The sequence below is a fragment of the Adiantum capillus-veneris genome, chromosome 21 (assembly GCF_014529385.1).
Source record: "Adiantum capillus-veneris isolate H3 chromosome 21, ASM1452938v2, whole genome shotgun sequence".
Taxonomy (NCBI): Eukaryota; Viridiplantae; Streptophyta; class Polypodiopsida; order Polypodiales; family Pteridaceae; genus Adiantum; species Adiantum capillus-veneris.
The window spans coordinates 21,293,756-21,317,917 of NC_140951.1; the positions used below are offsets into that span (position 1 = coordinate 21,293,756).

Below are 24,162 nucleotides of genomic sequence, written 5' to 3' on the forward strand. Positions count from 1 at the left end.
AGTCTTCTGATCCGAAATATAAGACTTCAATAAATCCAGTACCACCGAATTTGCAATCTCAAATTGCCATCTGTCTGCAGGTGGCAAGATGACAAGAACTGCCACCGCGTGCCAATGTTCTCCCAAATAGCCTTCCAAAACAAACTCGTGAATCTGGGGTCTCAGTCCGAGACAATCGTCTCAGGCATGCCATGTAATCTGAAGCTCTCCGCCACAAACAGTCTCGCTAAGTAATCCGACTTGATTGTTTTCTTCACTGGAATGAAATGATCTTGCTTGCTAGATTTGTCAATAACTTTCCAGATACCATCGTGACCACTCTGTGTTCTGGGGAGATCAAAAATGAAATCCATTGCAATACTTTCCCAGGGGCGCGTAGGTATGGGCAAAGGCTATAACACTCCCTGTGCTTAATGCCTGTCAAACTAGACCTTCTGGCATACCAAGCAACTATGCACAAACTTGTCCACGTCCTTCTTGAGTCTCGGCCAAAAGAAGTATCTGTCTACCCCTTTCAAGGTGGTAGCAATGCCGCGGTGACCCGTAAAAGGTGGATAGTGGCATTCGGTCATAACCTTTTCCTTCAACGGCTCTGTAACGCACAACATGGTTTTCTTCATAAGTAGCCATCCCGAATGGAATATCCCTCTATTGTCTCCCCATCCCATATCTGAGTGAAAATATCTGCAAAATCTGTATCTGTGGCATACTGATCGACCATATCCTCGAAGCTCCTATGATGTATCGCGGAAATAGCCAGAACCAACGGCTTCCAGGACAAAAAATCTGCCACCAAATTCTTATGTCCTTGCACATGGACAATCTCGAAGTGAAACTGTGACAAGATGTTCGCCCACCGCATCTGCTTTTCCGATAGCTGCTTCTGTGGCAAGAAGTAGCGTAAACTCTGATGATCTGTGAAGACCATAAAATCCACTCCGAGTAGGTAATGTCGCCATTGAGTAAGAGCATGGATAACTGCCAGAAGCTCTTTCTCATAAATCTCTGCTGTCAATTCCGGCCTTGAAAACAATCGGCTCTCATAGGCAATGACATGGCCTTCTTGCATTAAGACCGCACCTAGACTACGACCACAAGCATCACAATATACTTCAAAATACTTCTATAAATCCTGCAAAGTCAAAACCGGTCCCGTAGTCAATTTCTCTTTCAATGCTTGAAAGGCAGTCACCTCTGTGGGTCCCCACGAGAAAGGGACTCCTTTCTGTGTCAACATATACAAAGGGGAAGCAACCTCTGCAAATTTTCAAATGAACCACCTGTAGTAAGAACATAATCCCAAGAAGCTTCTAATTTCATGGACATTCTTCAAATCGGGCCAATCACGGATAGTCTCTATCTTGGCCGTGTCCATTTGCACTCTTGCTGCTGAGACAATGTGTCCCAAAAAGTGTATCTCGAGTAGGAAAAATTCACTTTTCTTTGCATTAACCACGAATTTGTGATCTCGTAATGACTGAAAGACCTGTAGCAGATGTTCTCTATGTTCTCTCTCATCCTTGGAGAAGACAATAATATCGTCAAAGAAAGTGCCAACGAATAGTCTGTACTCTAAAAAAATCATGTCCATCATTCGGTTAAATGTCGCCGGAGCATTGGTTAGGCCAAAACGCATCACCAAAAACTCAAATCAACCAAAAGTCGTCCAAAAAGCTGTCTTATAGACATCTTCCGACACGATTCGGATATGATGATATACGCTCTTCAAATCAATCCTGCTGAAACACGAGGATCCCTGTAGTCGGTCATCGATCCTATGAATCAGAAATCTGTTCTTGATGGTGATTTTATTGAGAGCTCTATAATCGATGCACATTATGTAACAGACTTGGACACTCCAAGTCAAGAATCAACCGCGACAGCACCAAATAACCACTTCAAAACAATTCACAGATCACAATAGATTTGCACTCGCCTGGCGGAGTTCCGTGCCTAGAGATATTGGCCCCAAAGACTGGCGCCCCTTTCGGTATTTCTTTTTATATTAATCAATCATCAAAGTACAAGAGAGCGGTTAGGGTTTCACTCTCACACTCTGCGTCCAGATGCTCTGAGAAGTGAGGCCCTCACCACTAATTTAAAGGTTACAAGGGATGCCCAAAAGTAGAGCCCCAAAAGCTTTTAAAATCAAAAGCATCAGTTCTCTCTCTCTTAGAGAGTCTTTTCTCTTTTTTTTTTTTTAAAAGCAAAAGCAAAATTCGCATCGCTCATCATTTTCCAAAAAAATTTTATTTTTTTTATTTTTTATAATCCGCCTCCGCGATTTCCGGAAATTAGGGTTTTTGGCAAAAATTAGGGTTTGCAGGAATTTTAGGGTTTCTGGCAAAAATTAGGGTTTCTACTGTCCGCCACGTCATCACTTTGTGACATACCCCCCTCTTGAAAGCATTGTAATCGACCGCGATTATGCCTGCAAAACCAACAGAAGCCATAAACCGTCTTAGCAGACACTGACTATTAGTACCTACGTACTAGGAACACACATCTAGCACATGTACAAAATCGACAGTCACATCACACGACATCACAGGACATCACATGACATTCAACATTCATTCGGATCTTAGACCATGATTTATCGGCAATGTAGCTAGCAATCACATCTAGGTCCAATCGGGACCTCATCGATGTCCGATTGACTAACCCCTATTGCAACCATGTCTATTCGAGATCAAGTAGACCAAAATGCTGCAGCCATTTCGGCTATCAGTTCCTGCACTCACAAGAAGTCGAGAACAAATCAATATCATAATCAGGAATTCCATTTCATAAAGTCATCCAGCAGAATACTGTCAGCTCTCAGTATCCCTGAAGCTCAAAGAGACATCAGTGACTTTAGTATCAAAATCGAGGCATCTGTTGACAAGGGAGCGGAGTAACTCCCCTCTTGTGCATCCCACTGCACCAGATCTTCGGCCAAGCTGAGTTTCTGGGTTCCGTTTGGAGTAGACTATGCTAAACCAAAACATCGAGGTAAAGTTTCACAATCCGAGGAGTATCTGCTAGGTCCTCCTCCTCCATCCACTTCGCATCAAATGCAGGAAAGTTCTTGAACTTAACCAAGAACCGCCTTCGGACTTTACCTTTCTTCGTATCATTATGTGCCAAAATCTGTTCAGGAACAAGGATCTCCTCGTTTTCTTCCACTTTGGGTTGCTCATCAGGCTCCCCATCATCAGGCACATCACCCTTAACAGGTTTCAAGAGACTCACATGCAATGCATTGTGAATCCTCCAAGTATCTGGCAGTTTCAGTAGGAAGGAGACTTCATTTATCTTTTCAGTAATCGGGAAAGGTCCGTAGTATCACATACTAAGCTTTGGAAAAAGCCTCTCCTTTTCCTTTTTCTTTCTTAGGCGTGCCTTCTCAAAATTAAGAGCACCCAATCATCCTCCTTCAGTTTCCAGTCGCGACGATGGCAATCCGCTGCCTTCTTCTGTCGTTCTTGAGACTCCTGCAAAGTCTCGCGAACCTTGGCAAAAGCCGTATCCAAATCTCGCGAATATTCATCCGCTTCAAATTTCTAATCTTTCGTGCTCAAGAAGGATGGAACCTTCGCAGCAGTTTCAACAATCTCTCATGGCGTCTTCCCCGTCGAAGAGTGTATCGTGTTATTGTAGGCAAATTCCACCAAAGGTAAGTTCTTTTCCCATTGAGTCTTCTGATCCGAGATACAAGACTTCAATAAATCTAAAATCACTTAATTGGCAATCTCAAATTGCCTGTCAGTCTGCAAGTGGAACGATGACGAGAACTGCAACTACGTGCCAATGTTCTCCCAAATTGCCTTCCAAAACCAACTCATAAATCTGGGGTCTATGTCGGAGAGAATCGTCTCAGACGTGCCATGTAATCGGAAAATCATCGTGATCATTCTGTATTCTCGGGAGATTAAAAAAAAATGAAATCCATTTCAATATTTTCCCAGGGGCAGGTGGGTATGGGTAAAGGCTGTAACAATCCCTGTGCCTTATGCCTGTCAAACTTGACCTTCTGGCATACCAAGCAACTGCGCACAAACTCTTCCACATCCTTCTTCAATCTCCGCCAAAAGAAATCTCTCTCTACCCCTTTCATGGTGGTAGCAATGCCGCGGTGACCCGTAAAAGGTGGACAGTGGCAATCAATCATAACCTTTTCCCTCAACGGCTGTGTAACGCACAACATAGTCTTTTTCATCAAGTAGCCTTCCCGAAGGGAGTATCCAGCTACTATCTCCCCAACCCGTATCCGTGTGAAAATATTTGCAAAATCTATATCTGCGGCATACTGATCGACCATATCCTCGAAGCTCCTATGATGTATCGCGGAAATAGCCAGAACCAGCGGTTTCCGAGACAAAGCATCTGCCACCACATTCTTCTGTCCCTGCACATGGACAAGATGTTCACCCACCGCATCTGCTTTTCTGAAAGCTGCTTCTGTGACAAGAAGTAGCGCAAACGCTGATGGTCTGTAAAGACAGTAAAATCCGCTCCGAGTAGGTAATGCCGCCACTGAGTAAGAGCATGGATAACCGCCAATAGCTCTTTCTCATAGATCTGTGCTGTCACCTCCGGCCTAGAGAACAAACGGCTCTCGTAAGCTATGACATGGCCTTCTTGCATCAAGACCGCACCCAAACTACGACCACAAGCATCACAAAATACTTCAAATGACTTCTCCAAGTCCGGCAAAGTCAAAATAGGTCCCGTAGTCAATTTCTCTTTCAACGTCTGAAAGGCAGTCACCTCTGTGGGTCCCCACGAAAAAGGTACTCCTTTCTGTGTCAAGGTATGCAAAGGGGAAGCAACCTCTGCAAACTTTCGTATGAACTGCCTGTAGTACGAACACAGTCCCAAGAAGCTTCTAACTTCATGGACATTCCTCAAATCGGGCCAATCACGGATAGTCTCTATCTTGGCCGGGTTCATTTGCACTCCTGTTGTTGACACAATGTGTCCCAAAAAGTGTATCTCCGGTAGGAAAAAATTCACTTTTCTTAGCATTAATCACTAATGTGTGATCTCGTAATGCCTGAAAGACTTGAAGCAGATGATCTCTGTGTTCTGCCTCATTCTTCGAGAAAACAATGATGTCGTCAAAGAAAGTGCCAACAAATAGCCTGTACTCTCGAAAAATCCTATCCATCATCCGGTTAAATGTCGCAGGAGCATTGGTTAAGCCAAAAGGCATCACCAAAAACTCAAATAACCCAAAAGTCGTCCGAAAAGCTGTCTTGTAGACATCTCCTGTCACTATCCCGATTTGATGATATCCACTCTTCAAGTCAATCCTGCTAAAGCACGAGGATCCCAGTAACCTGTCGAGTATATCATCGATCCTAGGAATCGGAAATCTGTTCTTGATGGTGATTTCGTTGAGAGTGCTATAATCGATGCACATTCTCCAAGATCCGTCTTTCTTCAAAACCAACAACACTGGAGAGCAATACGGTGAAGTACTAGGCTGGACAAGACCCTTTTCCAAGAGGTCTTTCACTGAGTTCATAATCTTTTTATTCATGATCTTCAGGCCCTCTCAAAAGCAATCGGCATGAGCGTGGAGAAAAAAAAATATTGGCGTTCTTTTCTTCAGGTCAAAACATATTCAACCTTTATCCATCGTTCAGTTCTCCCAAAAGAATGAGTAAGAAAACTGAAGTTCATCAAGTACAATCTCTAAGCCCTTCATTTATCAAAGTCGCTTTCTCGGCCCGGTAGTCAACCACGGCGTAGTTCTTGTGGTACCAAGGGATCCCGAGTAGAACGTCACTCGCGTGCCCTGAACACCCCTATCATTGCAAACGAAGTTTGCCAATGCTTTTTGTAATGGCAACATCCCATCCGGGTGCCAGTCGAACTACCTCCGTCTGTCGCGTCAGTCTGTCGGGCGTAGTTCCAAATCGAGCCGCTAATTCCAAGTGAAAAGAAGTTGGCCTTGGCTCCTTCAAAAGAGCTTCTTGATCCTTCACTTTGCCCCAAAAAAAAAGCGGCAAAGTTTGTACTTTCATTCATTTGATTCGGTGCAAGTCCCACGCCATGTGGTACTAGGTCTACTTTTCTATCTACCTTTTCTGCCACATTCCTCAGCTGCTCTCAAACTCTTAGGCCTGTCGTCGTCTTTATCATTCTCTTCTTTCTGTGCCTTATCAGGGCACTCTGCGGAGATATGTCCATGTTCCCCGCATCCAAAGCACTTCCCCTCTCTGATGAAGCGAGCTCTCTCCTCAGGAGTAAGCTTGGGTTGTGCATCCTTTTTTTTTCTCTGGGTTGCTCTTTTTCATTCTACTTTCATTCCCAGAAGTCTGTTCGGTTGATTGTGTCATGGCCTTATCTGTGGGGTAGGTCAAACTGCCAGAGTGAATGGCAAAGCCCCGCTTCGCATGAGTCATCAACTCCTGAATAGAAGCTGACTTCTGTTCCAAGCAGTGATTTCGGATTTCTGTAGGTAGACCCAAGGTAAACCGCTCAATCTGTTCTCTGAACGAGATCTTCTTGAATGAAGAGGCGGGTAGAAAAGAGCTCCAGAATCTTTCACAATAAGAATTCACTGTTTCGCTCTTGGTCATCCGGAGATGGTTCCAAGCAGCTTATATATCTCGCTCAAACTCTTGAGTCAACCCATAAGAAATAAAAAGCCTCTTGAATTTCAGCCATGTAACTGGCACAGTCTTGCTTAATAGAAGCGTGGACCACCAAGTACGAGCATTCTCCTTAAAGTAAGAGGCAGCTCTCCGAATCTTGGAGTGCTCTGAATAGCGTCCTCCCGCGAAAGCGATGTCAAACTGCTGTATAAAAGACAAAGCCTTCGAAGCATCTGAGTATCCTGAAAAGTATCAAACTTGATCGAGTGGCCACCTTCCTTAAACTCTCGGACTTTCTTGCTTTTATCTTCGAGAAAGTCATACTGGTTGGCTTTGTAAAAATTCTTCTTGTTCGCATAAAACTTTCCGTCATCGGAATCTGAGCTGTCTGTAGACGAGTCCTCAGTAGAACTGTCAGTCTCTGGGCGAGATTTAGCCTTCTTTGCCTTTCTCTTGCCCTTTCCAAAGCGTTGCTTCTTGCTTCGCTTTTTATCTTTTCTGTCTTCTTCGCTCGAATCCGAGGAGCTAGAAGAATTGTCAGAAGAAGAAGTAGAAGAACTGGGTAGGTCTTCAAACTTGACGCGGTTCTTCAATTTCTTTGCCATGTCAAATGTCGACCGACGACCCAAATATCCCGGGAAGTCAGTGCCTTTCTTCTGCTTTTTGCCGTGCTTTTTGGCTTTCTTTTGCGTGTCAAAAAGCTGAGCAATCCGTGCATCAACCACGTTCTCCAGTTCCTTCTCCGTATATTTCTTGGAGGCAGAAGGTTTCTTGAGAGCGGGTTTCGGGAGTGGTGTTGTGGTTCTCTGCCACTCCATCTGTACCTCTTTCAAAGAGGTCTGGTTCATATATTTTGCCATCTTCGGGTCCTTGGCAAAATTGAGCATCATCTTTGTTGCATCGCCGATCAACTGGCGACGCTCTATCTCTCGCCGCTCCGCCTAAGTAGGCCAAGGCGGGCCATACTCTCTGCCTGAATCTTCGTTGTGATCCCAGCCCGCATCTCCAGATGCAGAGGGAGTCGACTGATCATTGCCTGAAGCCATAGGTGCCACGGAAAAAAAATTCGGGGATCGGATTTCCCGTAGAAGAGAAATCGGCCGTGCTCTGATACCACTGTAACAGACTTAGACACTCCAAGTCAAGAATCAACCGCGACAGCACCAAATAACCACTTCAAAACAATTCACAGATCACAATAGATTTGCACTGGCCTGGCCGAGTTCCGTGCCTAGAGATATTGGCCCCAAAGACTGGCGCCCCTTTCGGTATTTCTTTTTATATTAATCAATCATCAAAGTACAAGAGAGCGGTTAGGGTTTCACTCTCAGACTCTGCGTCCAGATGCTGTGAGAAGTGAGGCCCTCACCACTAATTTAAAGGTTACAAGGGATGCCCAAAAGCAGAGCCCCAAAAGCTTTTAAAATCAAAAGCATCAGTTCTGTCTCTCTCTTAGAGTCTTTTCTCTTTTTTTTTAAAAAAAAAAAGCAAAAGCAAAATTCGCGTCGCTCATCATTTTTCAAATTTTTTTTATTTTTTATTTTTTATAATCCGGCTTCGCGATTTCCGAAAATTAGGGTTTTCGGCAAAAATTAGGGTTTGCAGGAATTTTAGAGTTTCTGACAGAAATTAGGGTTTTTGTTGTCCGCCACGTCATCACTTTGTGACACATTATCCAAGATCTGTCTTTCTTCAAAACCAACAATACTCGAGAGCAATACAGTGAAGTACTCGGCTAGACAAGACCCTTTTCCAAGAGGTCTTTCACTTGGTTCATAATTTCTTCATTCGGGGCTCGGCTCACACGGTAGGATGGCCGGTTCCGTGATGTGCTTCCGGGTATCAGATCAATGGTATGATCCTTGCCTAGCAGGCCCTCTAAAAAGCAATCGTCTTGAGTGTGGAGAAAATCTTTGCGTTCTTTATCATGTTTAGACATATTTGTCCTATGCTCATCATTCAACTCTTCAAAAAGATCGAGTAAACAAACACACTGGATTTCATTTATTTTGAAACAGCCGAAGCCGATACAATAGGAACAGACTCGCCCTTAAGTTTCACATCAAGTACAATGGTTCGGCCCTTTTCTGTAGTCAAAGTCGCTTTTCTCGCCCGATAGTCCACTATGGCGTTGTTCTTATGGTACCAGGGAATTCCCAAGAGGACATTACAACCTTCCAAGGGCATTATGTAGAAGTCCTCATGCCCCAAATACCCATGACAATGCAATCGAAGCTTGCCATTGACAGGTGTAATGGCTATGTCCCTGCCGCGTGCCGCTAGAACTGCCTCTGCTAGTGATCCCATCCGATTGGGTGTGATCTCGAGCCGCACCGCCAATTCAGGTAAAATGAAGTTGTCCTTGGCTCCTCCATCAAAGAAAATCAGGGCTTCTTGATCTTTCACTTTGCCCCAAGCTCAATAAAGTTCTGTACTCTCATCAATCGTGCTTGGGTTAGTACCCATGCAATCTGGAACTAGTCCTGCTTTCATCTTGCCTTTTCGTCCACGTTTTTCAGCTGCTTTCGAACCCTCAGGCCTGTCTTCATCTTTGTTGTTCTGATCTTTCGATGCCTTTTTAGGGCACTTTGAGGAGATATGCCCAATTTCCCCGCATCCAAAGCACTTTCCTTCTTTGATGTAAAGAGCTCTCTCTCGAAGAGTGAGCTTGGGTCGTACATTCTTTTCTTTCTTTTCTGGGTTGCTCTTTTTCTTTCTATTTTCATTGTTCGAAGTTTGTTCGGTCCTTTGCGTCATGATTTCATATAAAGGGTAGGTCAAACTGCTTGAATGAATGCCAAATCCCCCTTTCGCATGACTCATCAGTTCCTGAATGGAATCTGACTTTTGCTCTAGACAGTGATCTCGGATCTCAATAGGAAGACCCAAGGTAAACCGCTCAATCTGTTCTTTGAACGAGATCTTCTTAAATGAAGAGGCTGGTGGTAGAAAAGAGCTCCAGAATCTCTCGCAATAAGCGTCTAATGTATCTTTCTTGGTCATCCGAAGATGGTTCCAAGCAGTTCGTATGTCGCGTACGTACTCCCGAGTCAACCAAGAAGGAAAAAAAAGTCTTTTAAATTTCAGCCATTTAATTGGCACTGTCTAGTTCAATAGAAGTGTGGACCACCAAGTTCAAGCATTTCCCTTGAAGTAAGAGGCAGCCCTCCGAATCTTGGAGTGCTCTGAGTAGCGCCCTCCTAAGAAGCTATGTCAAACTGTTATATGAAGGCCAAAGCCTTCGAAGCATCTCGATATTTAGAAAACGTGTCAAACTTAATTGACTGTCCACCTTTAAACTCTCGGACTTTCTTGCTTTTATCCTCCAGAAAGTCATACTGGTTGGCTTTACAGAAATTCTTCTTCTTTGCATAAAAGCTACTATCGTCAGAGTCCGAACAAGTCCTCTGTAGAACTGTCAACAACTAGGCAAGATTTAGACTTCTTTGCCTTTTTCTTGCCCTTTCCAAAGCTTTGCTTTTTGCTTCGCTTTTTTCCTTCTCTGTCTTCTTCGCTCGAGTCAGAGGAGCTAGAAGAATTGTCAGAAGAAGAAGAAGAAGAGCTGGGTACTCCTTCAAATCGCACATGCTTCTTCTGCTTTCTTGCCGAGGCAAATGTAGACTGACGACCCAAATAACCCGGGAAGTCAGTGTCTTTCTTCTACCTTTTGTCGTGCTTTTTGGCTTTGTCTTGCGCGTCGAAAAGCTGAGAAATCAGTGTATCAACCACCTCTTCTAATTCATGCTCTGTAAACATCCTTGCAGTAGGAGGTTTCTTGAGTGCCGGTTTGAGGGCTGGTTCCGTGGTTTTCCGCCACTATGAGTGCACCTTGTCAAAGGAAGTCTGGGTCATAAATTTTGCAAATTTCGGGTCTTTCGCAAAATTTAGCATCATCTTTGTTGCATCGTCAGTCAATCGTCCACGCTCCATCTCTTCAAGCTCCGTCGCCTGAGTAGGCCCAAGTGGGCCATACTCCTCGCTGGAATCTTCGTCGTGATCTCTTCTCGCATCTCCGGTTGCAGGGGAAGTCGACTGTCCTTTGCTTGAATCCATAAGTGCTGCGTAAAAAGGATTGGATTTCCCGGTAGAAGAGAAATCGGCCGCGCTCTAATATCACTATAACAGACTTAGACACTCCAAGTCAAGAATCTATAACAAGGGACGCCAAAAGCAGAGCCCTAAAAGTTGAATATCAAAAGTCTTCAAAAATAAAGCAATTTCCTCTCACAAGCCCTCTTGGGGAATTAAAGTAACTCCCAAAAAGCTCCAGCCTAGAAAGTTTCCAGCCCTTGCGTATTTCCGTACGATGCCGCCACGTCAATATTTTGCAAAACGCGCCCTGAACTCCGGAGCTGTCTGTACGGCAATGCCACGTCAGCTTCTCCCCGCATTTTTCAGGCTCTGCCGCCAGCCAAGGTATGTGTGTGTGAGTCTGCTGCCTACTGGCCACTGGCCAAGTGACCGGTTTGTGACAGTTGAGCTTTTGAGAGAGAGAGAGAGAGAGAGAGAGAGAGAGAGAGAGAGAGAGAGAGAGAGAGAGAGAGAGAGAGATGAAATGTAATGTTATATTTAACGTCTTTAAAAGGACAAAATGACCTATGAGACCAAACCGATACAATCCTCGTGGATCTAATACAATGTCCAGGTCCAAAATTAAAATAAAGTAAAAAATAAAATCATTATCATCATCAATGGCCGAGGATGCCTGGCACGGGGCATCGTCCGAGAATGTATTACATCGGTCGCTGAAGAGCATCGTCAATGTCCGCCTCCGTAAATAGTCGTATTAGATGTCTCCCATATCGTGCTAGAATAGTCATGATCCTCTGATGGAGCCTCCGTCGATGTCATGGGCATCTCCCTCTGTGAATGTCTCCCATTGTCCGATCTCCTCAAGAGATTCTCCTTGTGTCTACGCAGCTCTAGCAGAAACAACCCAAGGCATCTCTCTGATCCTGATATCTCATGACTCTAGCCAGTGATCCAAAGCCCTCTTTGAATAGACAATCCAAGCGGCCTCGTATCTCATAGTATACCACAGGAGAGAATACGCACATCCTCACATCAACCGGATGTGCGTATCTGACGTGAGGATGTGCGTATCTATGTGTGTGTGTGTGTGTGTGTGTGTGTGAGAGAGAGAGAGAGAGAGAGAGAGAGAGAGAGAGAGACTTCCACTTATTCAACTGTTCCCCTTGGTCAGTTCTTGCTCCAAAGCGGCTACCACACCTGCTCCAGGTGTCACGACGACTACCAACACACCATTCACCTGGACATATGACCTATGTCACAAATTAGGTGACGTCGTATGGCCCTGGGCATGTAGCAGCAAACCCCGACACACACACACCCACGAAAATGCAGGCTGACGTGGCAAATTTCCGAGTTTCACGCTTTATTGCTGACGTGGCATGGCCTGTACAGACCCGTGAATTGCGGCGCTGATCTGCTGACGTGACTGAGTGTACGGACGTCCGCTTTTTGAGCTGGCTGTGCGGCAGTTCTACACAAAAGCAGGTCAGAATTTACGCAAGCTGAAAATTGGCAGTTTTTGAAGCTTTTGGGGCTATTTGATTTATTTTAAAAGATTTTAAAATTGACTGCTTTTGGGGCTCTGCTTTTGGCAACCCTTGTAACCTTTATTAAGAACCCAAGGGGGCTCCCACTACAGAGCATCTGGACGCAGAGTCTAAGAGTGAGCACCCACGGGAGTTGTAGTTTGCTCAAAGATTAATATAAAAAGAAATACCAAAAGGGGCGCTAGTCTTTGGGGCCAATACCTCTTGGCACGGAACTCCGCCGGGCCGTGTCGTATCAATTGTGAATTTGTGAACTGTTTTGAAGTGAATCTTTGCTGTGTCGCGGTAGAATCTTGACTTGGAGCGTCCAAGTTTGTTACAACCTGACTATGGAGGACCTGACCACAGTAAACATGACCCTGACCAATGGTCCAAAGATTTGAACAGGCAGTGGAAGTGTCCTCTAATCTCCTCTACCTCTTCCTCTACCTCTGGCTCATGTTGGCATACCTGACAAATCCTCTCCTCTGGTGGTACTCTCTTGCATATGAGCCCTTCTAACATAATTTATAAAGGAAATGTATACACAAATCTGAGTGTAGTCAATTATGTAGTTTACAAGGCAACTTACTAAGAGGAAAGTTGCGAGCAAATTTTCAGTGATGATCTTCTCTAATAGAAGCAGCTGCATATTTGGAAAGACTTCTAATGATGCTAATACTCCAAGCCCCTGCAAGAGACAAGATGCGACACCCATCAAATTCTGCTATACACATGTATACATCATTGTGCAAAAGCATGCATATTGTCAACACCCACAGGGGTCATCATTAAAAGGAAATCGAGTTGCATATGGGGTTCATCCTACACAGGAGGCCATCATGATTGTTTCCTGACGGTTAAATAAAGAATACTAATGCCCCAAAGTTGCCAAAATTACAATCGCTTGGTCTTGATGTTGCAGTACATTTGTCATAAATTCTCAATTTAGCAATCATACCACACGTCTAAATAAAGCCAGGTAATGGGAATGTGAAAGTAGAGGATTGCAGCCTGATTAATCTGCCATCTCCAAAGGTTAGAAAAGGGGGTAAACTCTTTCTTTTCCAGGCAAACATCATGACACCTTCTACGTACGCTTTTTCTCACTTTCCAGCAGTTACTACCAATGATATGTATTTATGCTGGAGCAGTCCTCATGTTTTGACCTATATAATATCTTAATAATGCAAACTAGTTTCAAATCATGTTAATAAATCGTCAACTGTATGCAATAAAATCCAATATAAGACACAAAAATCCTCCAAAAACCAGGCTCAAACATGGCATCCACATGAAACAGTAAGATTTGCTTAACTTTTTGTAAATATGTTCTTCTTGTTAGAAAACTCTACGTGAGAAATGAACCACATAAATCTAGCTAGTGCAATAGTGCGCACACATTACCCATGAGGTTTAAAGTGAGATGTATACTTCGTGGGCATAAGTGCAAAAAGACTGTACTCTTTATTTAATTTAAACACAACTATGTAGGTTTGAGGTGTAACTGTTATCCACGTAGGCAAGAAGCTACCTCAAGATTCACAGCAAGAATAAAGGATGCATATGCCACATTGCACTGCAAAAGATCATCAAAAGTTAATATGATTGGTTAGCAGAAGCTAAGGTAGATAAACTATTCAACACATAAATACATGCTTGGAGACACTTTGGTACAGATACACAGAGCAAGAGAACGAGCATGCTCAAACATTTGCGTGCAAGCAACATGCACAAGAAACCCCCCCCCCCCCCCCCCCCTCCCCCAAAAAAAAATAAAAATAATAAATAAACAGTTTTTTTTTGTAAATCTTGATTGAATTTACAAGTGGAAACCTCAAAGTGAGGAGAACCCACAGCAAATAAGAGGTACAAAAGACGAAGCACCAGAATGCTACAAACACTCGAAACAATCAAATTAAATCCTATAAGCTTGAAGAGAGATGTCTCCCACATCATAAACAAAGTGTAATGCTTGTCCAAGCGAAAATTTGAAGGGAAAAGGTTAATTTACAAGACATGAAACATTTGAGAGTAACGTTGGTGCCATATGGTCCACATAACCTAGAATCTAACCCAATTGAAGAAGACCTCAAATGGGGACTTGTTGTTACCATATACATGTGGTAGTGATGTGTGTGAACACACTAGGACCGCCGGGGCATTTTTTCCCTCTTTAGGAGGTTTTTCCCCAAAGCATTGTATATACGCCCATCACTCTAGGGCTATCTATCTTTCCATTGCACACTAAGTAACACACTCTCTATTGTGTGCCTTGAGCTTCCTTCAACTTCTCCAAGCTGTGTGCGTTTATCTGCAACCCTGCTTCCAACAATTGGTATCAGAGCAGGTTACGTCCTAACAGGCTTAGTCGCCAGCTGCTCAAGCACACGCCTGCTCACTTTCTCCAATTACAATGAGGTTTGGCGAGCATTCGCAGGTCTGCTCAGATTTTTGAATCTGGCTCATTTTGGCCTCTGTCTCCACTACAGGCAGGTCTGCACAAGCAATTTCGTCATTTTGTGCAGAATTTTTGTCAGTGCCAATTTTTGCATAACAAGTGCCTTACAATCTTCTACGGTTTGTGCTATATAGCACGTGTTGTTCCCGCTCCGTTTCTCCTATTTTCGGGCAATTTTCACATCAGGTGTAACATTTACCATGGCTGACAACAACACAAATGTCATCAAGATGTTTGCTACTGAGCAAAGGTTGGATGGGGACAATTACCCTATGTGGACTTATATGATGCAACACATTCTTGTGTCAAAGGGCGTCTGGAATACTGTGCAAGGCATTGATGTACGTCCTGGTTCTGAGGATGTAGGCGATGTTGAGGATGTTGCAGGTCTTGCGGCAAGGATTGCTGCTATTAGAGTTGTTTTGCCTACGGCAGAACAAGCTCGTTGGGATGTAAAGGATGCGCAAGCTCATGCATTGATTGCGTTGTCTGTGAAGCGCACCATTGTTCCTCACATCCGTTCAGCAAAATCTGCAAAAGAGGCTTGGGATATTTTGGCTGTGGTCTTTATGCAAGTCGCAATGAGGCTAAAATTGCTTTGCTGCGTAAAGAGTTGGAGTCGAAGGTTATGCATGAGGAAGATGATGTGGACACTTTCCTTGCTAGTGTCAAGGATATCAATGAGCAACTTATTTCTGCAGGTGAAGTCATTTCAGACAGTTCCCTTGTGGAGACTGTTCTTGATGCCTTACCAGATTCTTACCAGACTTTTGCTAGTACTAGGAGACTTATGACCCAAGGAAATCCAGAAGTTGTCAAGGTTGATGCGTTATGCACATTGCTGTTGCAAGTCACTTTCCAGAAAAAACAGCACTAGAGAGCATGTAGTTGAACAGGCTTTTATTGCTTCTCAAAGAAGGGGTGGTAACAGCAATGCAGCCACTTCTTATGGTTCTGCTGCGAGTGGCAAAAATTCTGTTCCTAATGCTTCTGCTGGCAGCAATTCGTCTGGAAACTCTGGTGATAAGGGCAAAAAGAAAATGCGTTGCCATTATTGTAAAGCTAATGATCACTTGATCAAGTCGTGTCCTAAGTTGAAGACCAAAGAGCTAAGAATAAAGAGGGTGGTTCCACTACAAATGCAGCCATTGCTGAGTCTTTTGTGAAAGGAGACTGTGTTGTTGATGTTGATGTAGAATGGGCTTTTAGTGCAGAGTGCACTTACAATCCTGCTGTCCATGATGCATGCTTGTCAGTTGCTGCAGATTCACATGTGTGGTATTTCGAGAGTGGTGCTACAAAGCACATTACCTCACATCGTGAATTGTTCACCTCTCTCAAGTCTGTCCCTCATGCGAATTCAATCACTTGTGCCAACAATGTCTCTTATCAGGTTCAGAGAGTTGGAAAGATTGTGCTTACTGCTGCAAATGGCAGTTCCTTCATACTTGTTGATACACTTTATGTACCTGGGATCAAGAAGAATCTCTTGTCTGTATCCGCACTTGCTAGACTTGGACTTGTAGTCAAACTTGTGGATGACAGATGTACAGTTCATGATCTCAGTTTGGGTGATGAAATTGTTGCATCTGGCCTTTTGTGCAGTGAGCTCTATAAGCTCACTTTGTATGACAAGTGTGGACAAAATTTTGCAAATGCTGTTGCAGATTCAAGGGCTATTTCAGATGCAAAACATTGACATGCACGTTTTGGTCATCTGAATTTTGTCAATTTGCTGCGTTTGCAGAAATCTGATATGGTTGCTTCTTTGCCGCCTCTTGAAGCACCTGTTATGCTTTGGTTGTGTCTAGCTTACATGATTTTGAGCAGCCTCTCTCTTTTGATGAAGCACAGAATTCAGAAAATTGGACCGCTGCCATGCAATCAGAATATGATGCACTTATAGAAAATGACACATGGACTTTATGTCATTTGCCTCCTGGCAAAAAGGCCATTGGTACGAAGTGGGTTTACAAGTTGAAATGCAAGCCGGATGGTGAGATCGATCGCCATAAGGCTCGACTTGTTGCAAAGGGTTATGCACAGCAAAAAGGCATAGATTATGAAGAGACCTTTGCTCCCACTTGTCGTATGACTACTGTGCGTTTTCTATGTGCATTGGCAGCTCATTTTGGTTGGGATGTACATCAATCAGACATTGTTACTGCTTTCTTGAATGGTGATATATTTAAGGAAGTTTATGTAACGCAGCCTCGCGGTTTTGTCATAAAAGGACAAGAGGACAAAGTGTGGAGATGTAAGAAGACTTTGTATGGGTTGAAGCAATCTCCTCGTGCTTGGTATGAGAAAGCTAACACTCATTTGGTGAAACGAGGCTTTCGTAATAGTCCAACAAAAAGCACATTGTATGTAAAGCATGAGGGTGAAGTACTTCTCCTTGTGGTTCTTTATGTCGATGATTTGTTGATCACTCGACCAAATGAGAGACATATTGTTGAATTTAAGGCTGATTTGAATGCTACTTTCAAGATGAAAGATTTGGGGTTGTTGCATCATTACTTGGGTATACAGTTTAAGCAGTGTGATGGTAATATTGCCTTGTGTCAGAAAAGTTACATAGAGACATTGCTATGTAAGTTTGGACTTAGAGGATTGCAAACCTATTGCCACTTCCATGAAAACAGGTTTGAAGTTGAGTCTACATGATGCTGGCGATCCTGCTGATGTCACTCTTTATCAAACTGCTGTTGGCTGCCTCATTTATGTATGCAACAGGAGGCCAGATATTCAGTTCGCAGTCTCACAAGTAAACAGATTTATGCATAGCCCAAGGTCCAAGCATGGTCTTAGTGGCACTTTACATCTTGGCTTGTTTTATCCCAAGGGGGGATCATTGCCGCCAGACTTACATCCTTTCTCGGACTCAGATTGGGCTGGTTGTTTCGACAGGCGAGTGTCCACAAGTGGTTTTTGTTTCATGCTTGGCAGTTCATGTATATCATGGTTGAGCAAGAAGCAACCTACTGTGGCCACTTCGAGTTGTGAGGCCGAGTACAGGGCAATCTTCACAGCTACGGTTGAGTGTGTATGGCTTAGACGCCTTATGGCTGATTTGGGTGTTGGGCAGAACACTGCCAACACTATCTACACTGACAGTCAGAGCGCATTGGCAGTTGCGAGGAGCCCAGTTTTTCATGCTCGCACAAAGCACATTGAGGTGCATTACCACTATGTCAGGGAGAGGCTCTCAGCAAAAGAGATTAACTTGGCTTATAAGCCAACACAGGACAACCTTGAAGATCTTTTCACAAAGGCATTGTCTCCTGAGAAGCTTGAAGCTTTCCACAAAACTTTGGACTTACTCCCCTTTGTGGACTGATGATGTCCTCTGGGCATGGCACTTCCCTTTTGTTATGTCCCGCTCACAGGAGAGGGGATCTAGCCCAGATGCCGTCGGGATGGGCGTCCAGTGTCCGCGCGGACGTAGTGTAAACTCGGCCAGTGTGGCCGGCCATTATTATAAAAGGGAGGCCAAGGCCTCATTTGCAGTTATCGACCCCACTAGCAAAGTGCCAATGGTTAGCCCGCGAGGCTAGGAGTGCGCGAGGTCACCTCAAGGAGATGAGGCCAGGTGGTATGGACGCTCGGTCTTACAGGTGTACGCCTACGTCCTCGGACGCTGGCCCCAGCACGAGGGAGCTTCCGGATGGTGGCTATGGTCGGGTGGTTCATCCCACGCGTATCTGTAGGCGGTCTGTGTGGCCGGGAGATCCTCTCTCCTCGTATGTTTCATGGTATCAGAGCCGGCTTGGCTCCACGAGGGACTGTGTACACACCTACAGACTGATTTAAGTCGGATAATATTTGTTTCATGCAATTTTTGATGATTTGGTTATTTAATAAATCATTTTTCTTCTCTTGAGCATATTTGCAGGTGAAATTTAACAGACAGCTCGCTGATTTTTGATAAAATTCAGCGATTTTTTTTTTTTCCGAGAAAAAGATCCTTCTATTAGTTAATGAAAACTGCCCATAGGGCTACATCCACCTTTGCAAGAGAGGGCTACACCAAGCATGATGGGGAGACTCTCCCAATGAAAAAACAACATATATACAATGGGGCTAAATCAAGAGATGGGAGGAGGGAAGAGCCACACACGTGGACAGTAGTGCCATCTGAGCACCCCCTGGACCATGGTGTAGAAAGGCCCAGGGCGCCAAAGTCGAAGAAAAGCCTCGCGGCGCTCCCGCATGCGGTCGGAGCTGCCCTATAGTCCCTCAAGCTGTCCTCTGAGAGTATGGATCAGCTCTAGCCAAAAGTCACGAACAGTCTCTGCTGGTGGCACAGGGCGAGCCTCAAAGATGCGGAAACAACGGGCCCGCCAAATGAACCAGAGAGCTAGGCCGCTGATGAGCTCCCAACACTCCTCTCTCTCACTACACCACTCATGTGGAGTAAGGTCTGTAGTAGGCTGGAGTGTAGGTCGCCCCCCTTGTATCACTATCATCCTGCTGGTGGAAGATAGCTCAAACTGAAGTGCCGGGCCCGTGAGGGTGGACCAAGCCGCTACCCCCCAAGTGTACTGTCGAGCCGTGGAGAGGGCAGGCATCAGCCGAAGAACTCGTAGCCATACCTGCTGGGCCGAGGGGCAGTCCCAAAGACAGTGTCGCTGACTCTCCACCAACTGGTCACAGGCTGTACATGCGGCCGAGAGACCACTATGCACAAGCCAGCTCCCTACTGCTGTGGCTCTGTGTGCAACCAACCACTGGAACAAAGTGAGGCGCCTCGGCTGTCTGGAGTCCCATAGCCTCTGCCAAAAAGCTACCAAGAACTCAACTGTGAGGCCCTCCTCCTGCCAATGACGTGCTGCAACGGGGCAGGCCTCTCTCTGTGCTGCAAGTATATGACGTCCAAGCCGAACAGTGTACTGAAAGAAGGGGACTCCTGGGCGGTCTGCAGAAGAGAAGGGGTCCCTCCAAAGCCACTCACCAGGATCCCACTGTATTCGTGCCAGTGGACAGCACTCCCAAGCCCATAGCCTCCAGTGTCGTGTCTCGAGAACTGTTGGGTCAAGGTCTATGACGCAAGTCCTCCCACAGATGCCCACAACTCGGATCCTCTGGTAACAGCACTCTGCTACCTGCGGGGCCTCTACTGCAACTCGCAGTAATCGTCCCCCACCCTGAAGCTCGAAGAACAGGGCTGGGACAGTCTCAGAGCAAGCCCTGACTGAAATGAGAACCTCCAATCGAGTGAAGGCTCCCATCCACCGGGGTGCTACTGGCTCGAAAGGTGTGAGCCACTCAGCTGGAACTGACTCTGAGATGTCCTGACACATGCTCTGAACCCCTCTCATGCCCTGTAGCTGGACAGCCTGCACCTCCTCTGACAAACCTGTGAACTCTAGCCAGTCACCTAGAGAGCGCGCTGGACCTGCTGCCATGGGACCCCAAGAAACATGAGGCCTACTCCCAACCAAGTGGCCTCTCTGAGTGCTAACCATGGGGTTCCAGACGAGGGGCTGCCGTCGGCGCTCCTCCGTGCACGTCGCCTGTCTCTGCTCTAGGCCACGCCGTAATAGCTCCCAAGAACGTAGCAAACTCACAACGAATCGGTCCTCAAGTCTCCTGCTCAAACCAACTCGACGCAACTCTGTAAAGATCCATCTGGTCGAAGGTTGCCAAGGGCCTCCTGACTGAGGCACCCTGGCACGAAGCCTCTGCAGCAAGAACTCCTTCCAGGGCTCCTCGCCTGGAAGAAGTCCTCTGACGACGAACTTCCCAAGAAGGGCTCTGCTCTGCTATGCTGGATCAATGATCCCAAGCCCTCCCTGCGAACAAGGAAGTGTGATGACCGACCAAGCCACCTTGGCTCGGGCAATCTGAGTGTCGCGACCTGACCAAAGGAAGTTCCTGATCAGCCTCTCTACCTGGCTGATGCAAGAACTCGAGAAGATCCAGCAAGAAGTGATGTACCACGTAGTCGCCAACAACACTTGGTTGGCAACTACTACTCTACCAGCCAGTGAAAGTCGTGCTGAGCTCCAATGTAACAGCTTTCTCCTGATGGACAGGAGAAGAGGAGCAATCTGTTGCTCGGGGGACAAGTCCAAACCAACCTCACAACCCAAGTACCGAACTGCAGTCCCTGGAGGAATCCATCTGAAACCCTCTCCTGGCATCCAATCTGGCACGGGGGCACTACCAACCGAGAAAGCCACTGTCTTTCTCCAGTTGATCAGTGCGCCTGATGCAGAGCAGAAGGTCCCAAAGCCTGCCCACATCTGTGTAAAAATGCCTCCTGGCCCTCTAAGTACAAGGCTGAATCGTTTGCGAACTCAACGTCCAGGAGCTCATCTCCCCGTATAGGGAGTGCTAAGCCCCTCAAACCAACCTGCTGTGACACCAAAAATCTGCTCATCGCCTCCGCATAGAATAGAAAGAGAAAGGGGGCAAGAGGACAACCCTGTCTGACCGATCGTGTGAGCATGAAGCGCTCACCTCTACCTCCTGCCAAAAGCACCTGACTGTGAGCTTGTCTGTATAAAGCTGACACCCCTCTGATCCAAGCATCTGAGAAGCCCATCCTGGAAGTGTGCCCTCTAGAAAGTCCCAGTCAACTCTGTCGTATGCCTTCTCAAAATCGAGAAGAAGAATCACAAGGTCCTCCCCACGGAGACGTGCCAGGGCAGAAGCCTCCCAGAAAGTGAAGATGTTGTCAAGGATACTGCGTTCCTTGACAAAACCTATCTGAGTCCCATGTATAAGGCTCTCCAAAAGTGGCTGAATCCTCAAAATCAGAGCCATGGCAAGAATTTTGTAGGCTGAGTTGAGGATGGTGATGGGGCGCCACTGTCGAATCTCATCCAAGGAGCCACCCTCCTTCGAAATGAGGTAAATCAGGCCCTCACTCATGCTATCCGGCATCAGTCCTGTGTGCAGAATGTACTGAAAGGCACTACAAAGATCTGGGCCAAGCAGGTCCCAGTACTCCAAGAAGAAGCTGGGAGTCAGCCCATCCTCACCTGGATAGCTACCACGAGGGAGGGCCCTAAGAGCCGTGTGCAGCTCCTCAAGTTGAAGAGGTATCTCTAGCCTCTGGCGCATCTCCTCGGTCACAAGACAAGGCATCTGCGCCCAAACCTACTCCCTGCATGCATCCTGTCTCTCTGACTGGGGCTCAGCCGACAGTAGCTCACGGTAAAAGTCAGTAGCAACTGCACGCATATCCTCAGGCTCACAAACAACTGACCTATCGGGTCTCCTCAGCTGATTGACCTTGGCATGCGAGTGCCGAGGTCCCACTGTCTCAAAAAAAGCACCTGTCACTCTGTCACCCACCTGAGTCCACGGAGATGCCTGTCGGTGAAAGGCAAACTCATGGCGCCTCTCCTCTGTGCAAGCAAGCTCCTGTCGAGTCTGCTGTAACTGCTCCTCCAACCATGGACTGTCTGGATGCTGCTCCTGCATCCTCTGTAGTGAAGCAATGCCTCGTCTGAGACACTGCTCCTCCTCTCTCGCTGCAGCCCGTCGAGTCAAAGACTCCTGGAGAAAAAAGTGGCTAAGCTGAGCTAGGCCTAAGGCCACTCTGTCTGCAGGAAGAGCCTGGCTGTCCATGCCCTCTGTCCAGAGAGCCTCTACCCTCTCTCTGAGTGCTGAGTCCAACAAGACCCGCTCTGGGATGCGAAGCATCGTGCTCCCACTCCTCTGCCTGTCTGCCACTGTGAGGATCATTGGTGCATGGTCCGAGAAGGATGTCCCTGCCAGGATGCCCACTGATCCCCCCAAGTCACTAAAGTGGTCACTAGTGTAGAAGCGATCTATCCGCGATAGATTCACTCCTCCCACTCTGTGGTCCGATCTAGAGAAGGCAAGACTCTCTGGAGGCCTCACAAAGCCAGAATGCTGCCATGTATCCGAGACCCTCAAAGTCATACACAACCTCTCCCAAGCTGCTAACTCGACTCCATGTACAGTAGCATGGCTGCCTCCGATCCTGTCAGAGGGGTCCTCCAACATGTTGAAGTCCCCTCCTACACACCAATGGTCAACCTGTGGCAACGACTCAACAATCTGTGACCAAAACTCTGCACGAGCACTCGCCACATTGGGCGCATAGATGTTCAGGAAGCCCACAAGGCCACCCTGAACCTGCAAAGTAATCCACTAAGCCCTACCTGGCACAATAATCCCTCTGCCCACAATGGCCTGCTGCAATGAGTCCGCAATAGTCATACATACCCCACCCTGGATGCCTCCCGGTCCAAAAGCAACTAACCAAAAGGTATCATAACGTCCCCGCAAAATCGGACCACATCGCCGAATGCGGCTCTCAGACAAATGGTGCTCCTGAAGCATAAGGAGATCAATCTCTCCTCCCACAAGGCAATGCTGAAGCTCCTGACGCAATCGGCTCCGCTGTCGCTGAAACTGGGACCCACCTAATCCCTGCACGTTCCACGAGACGATCCTCATGGGGATCGAGAGAGAACAGATGCTGCCACAGCAGCAAGACGGGCTATCTTCGAGGCAGGCTTGGATGGGGAGGAATCCACATCCGAGCATCCTCTAGATAGGCGAGCCTGTAGTGAGTGCCTGGCCCAAGCCCAAGCAGAGCGAGCCATGCGCAAAGCATCTTCCTCTGTCCAGGAGTCCTCATGAATGTATACATAGCAAGGCAAACACTGCGTATGAGCAAAAAAGTACACCACAATGTGCCTACATCCTGCTGAGTCTGGGGGTGTCATCGCAAACTTGGCCAGTGGCCACAAAGTCTGCAGCAAATCTGTAACTCCAAGTTCTCCCATGTGGTGAGAGAACTCGAGAACCTGTGTATGCAACCATCCCACCACTGAGTCTAGGGACCACTCTGTCTCGGTCCGATCACAGAGGGGAAAGGAGAAACCAACTGCTGAGTCCAAGGCCTCTGTCCCCCTAGCTGCGAGAAACAGAGAGTGGACCCTGAAGCAGGCTGCCTCGTGGTCTGCTGCAGAATTGCCGAGAAAGCGAGTGAATCCGTAATCGAAGAAATCCCAGCGGCGTCGGAGGTCAATGCTCGTCAGACCACGAGGGATAGTTGCAAGGGAAGATGTCTGAATCTGCAGAGGGGGCCGCAAGAAGGGCTGACCCTCTCTCGCTAGGCGACTCGTGGCAAAGGCACTGCCAAGAGATCTCCTAGCCTATAATAGGGGGAAGTGCTGAAAATCAGAAGATTTTTATTAAATTTACTGGTTTTCTATGAAAATCAGTGTATTTATCCTTAATCTGCTGATTTCATATTAAAATTCAGCCTATAGTACCTCTTTCAATCTCTCTGTAAGTCTCTCTGTGTGAAGCATAGAGAGACAGAGAGAGAGAGTCTCAACAGTACGAAGCAGGCGAACCTGTCTACCAGTCGAAGACAGAGGGTGTGATCGAAGGGAGAAGTCCAGCGTGGAAGGAGAGAGGCAGCGCAGGAAGTCCAGCGTGGCTTTTTGTTCCCTCTCTGCTGAGCAGTTGTTGCGTGCTGGCCACTAGTGGGCATACGCCTCCCACTTCAATCCTCCCAGCGGTCTGAAACCTGAGTTACTCACTTACAGAGACTCCAAAGTTT

The 24,162-nt window shown here is 46.4% G+C and overlaps 1 protein-coding gene across 5 annotated transcripts in view; it reads right to left on the reverse strand.

Annotated features, from left to right (window-relative positions):
- LOC147430643 (uncharacterized protein At4g17910-like) overlaps window positions 1-24,162 on the reverse strand; it is a 205,659-nt gene that overhangs the window by 5,917 nt on the left and 175,580 nt on the right. For 3 of the 5 annotated variants that reach the window (XM_086493231.1, XM_086493230.1, XM_086493232.1), the window contains 2 exons: window positions 13,680-13,724; window positions 12,738-12,836 (listed from right to left, as the gene is read on the reverse strand). In XM_086493231.1, coding sequence (XP_086349357.1) covers window positions 12,738-12,836; window positions 13,680-13,724 — 144 coding nt within the window. Of the gene's footprint in view, window positions 1-12,737; window positions 12,837-13,679; window positions 13,725-24,162 lie in introns of those variants that run through there. The other 2 variants (XR_015185638.1, XM_086493233.1) reach the window with 2 other exon arrangements.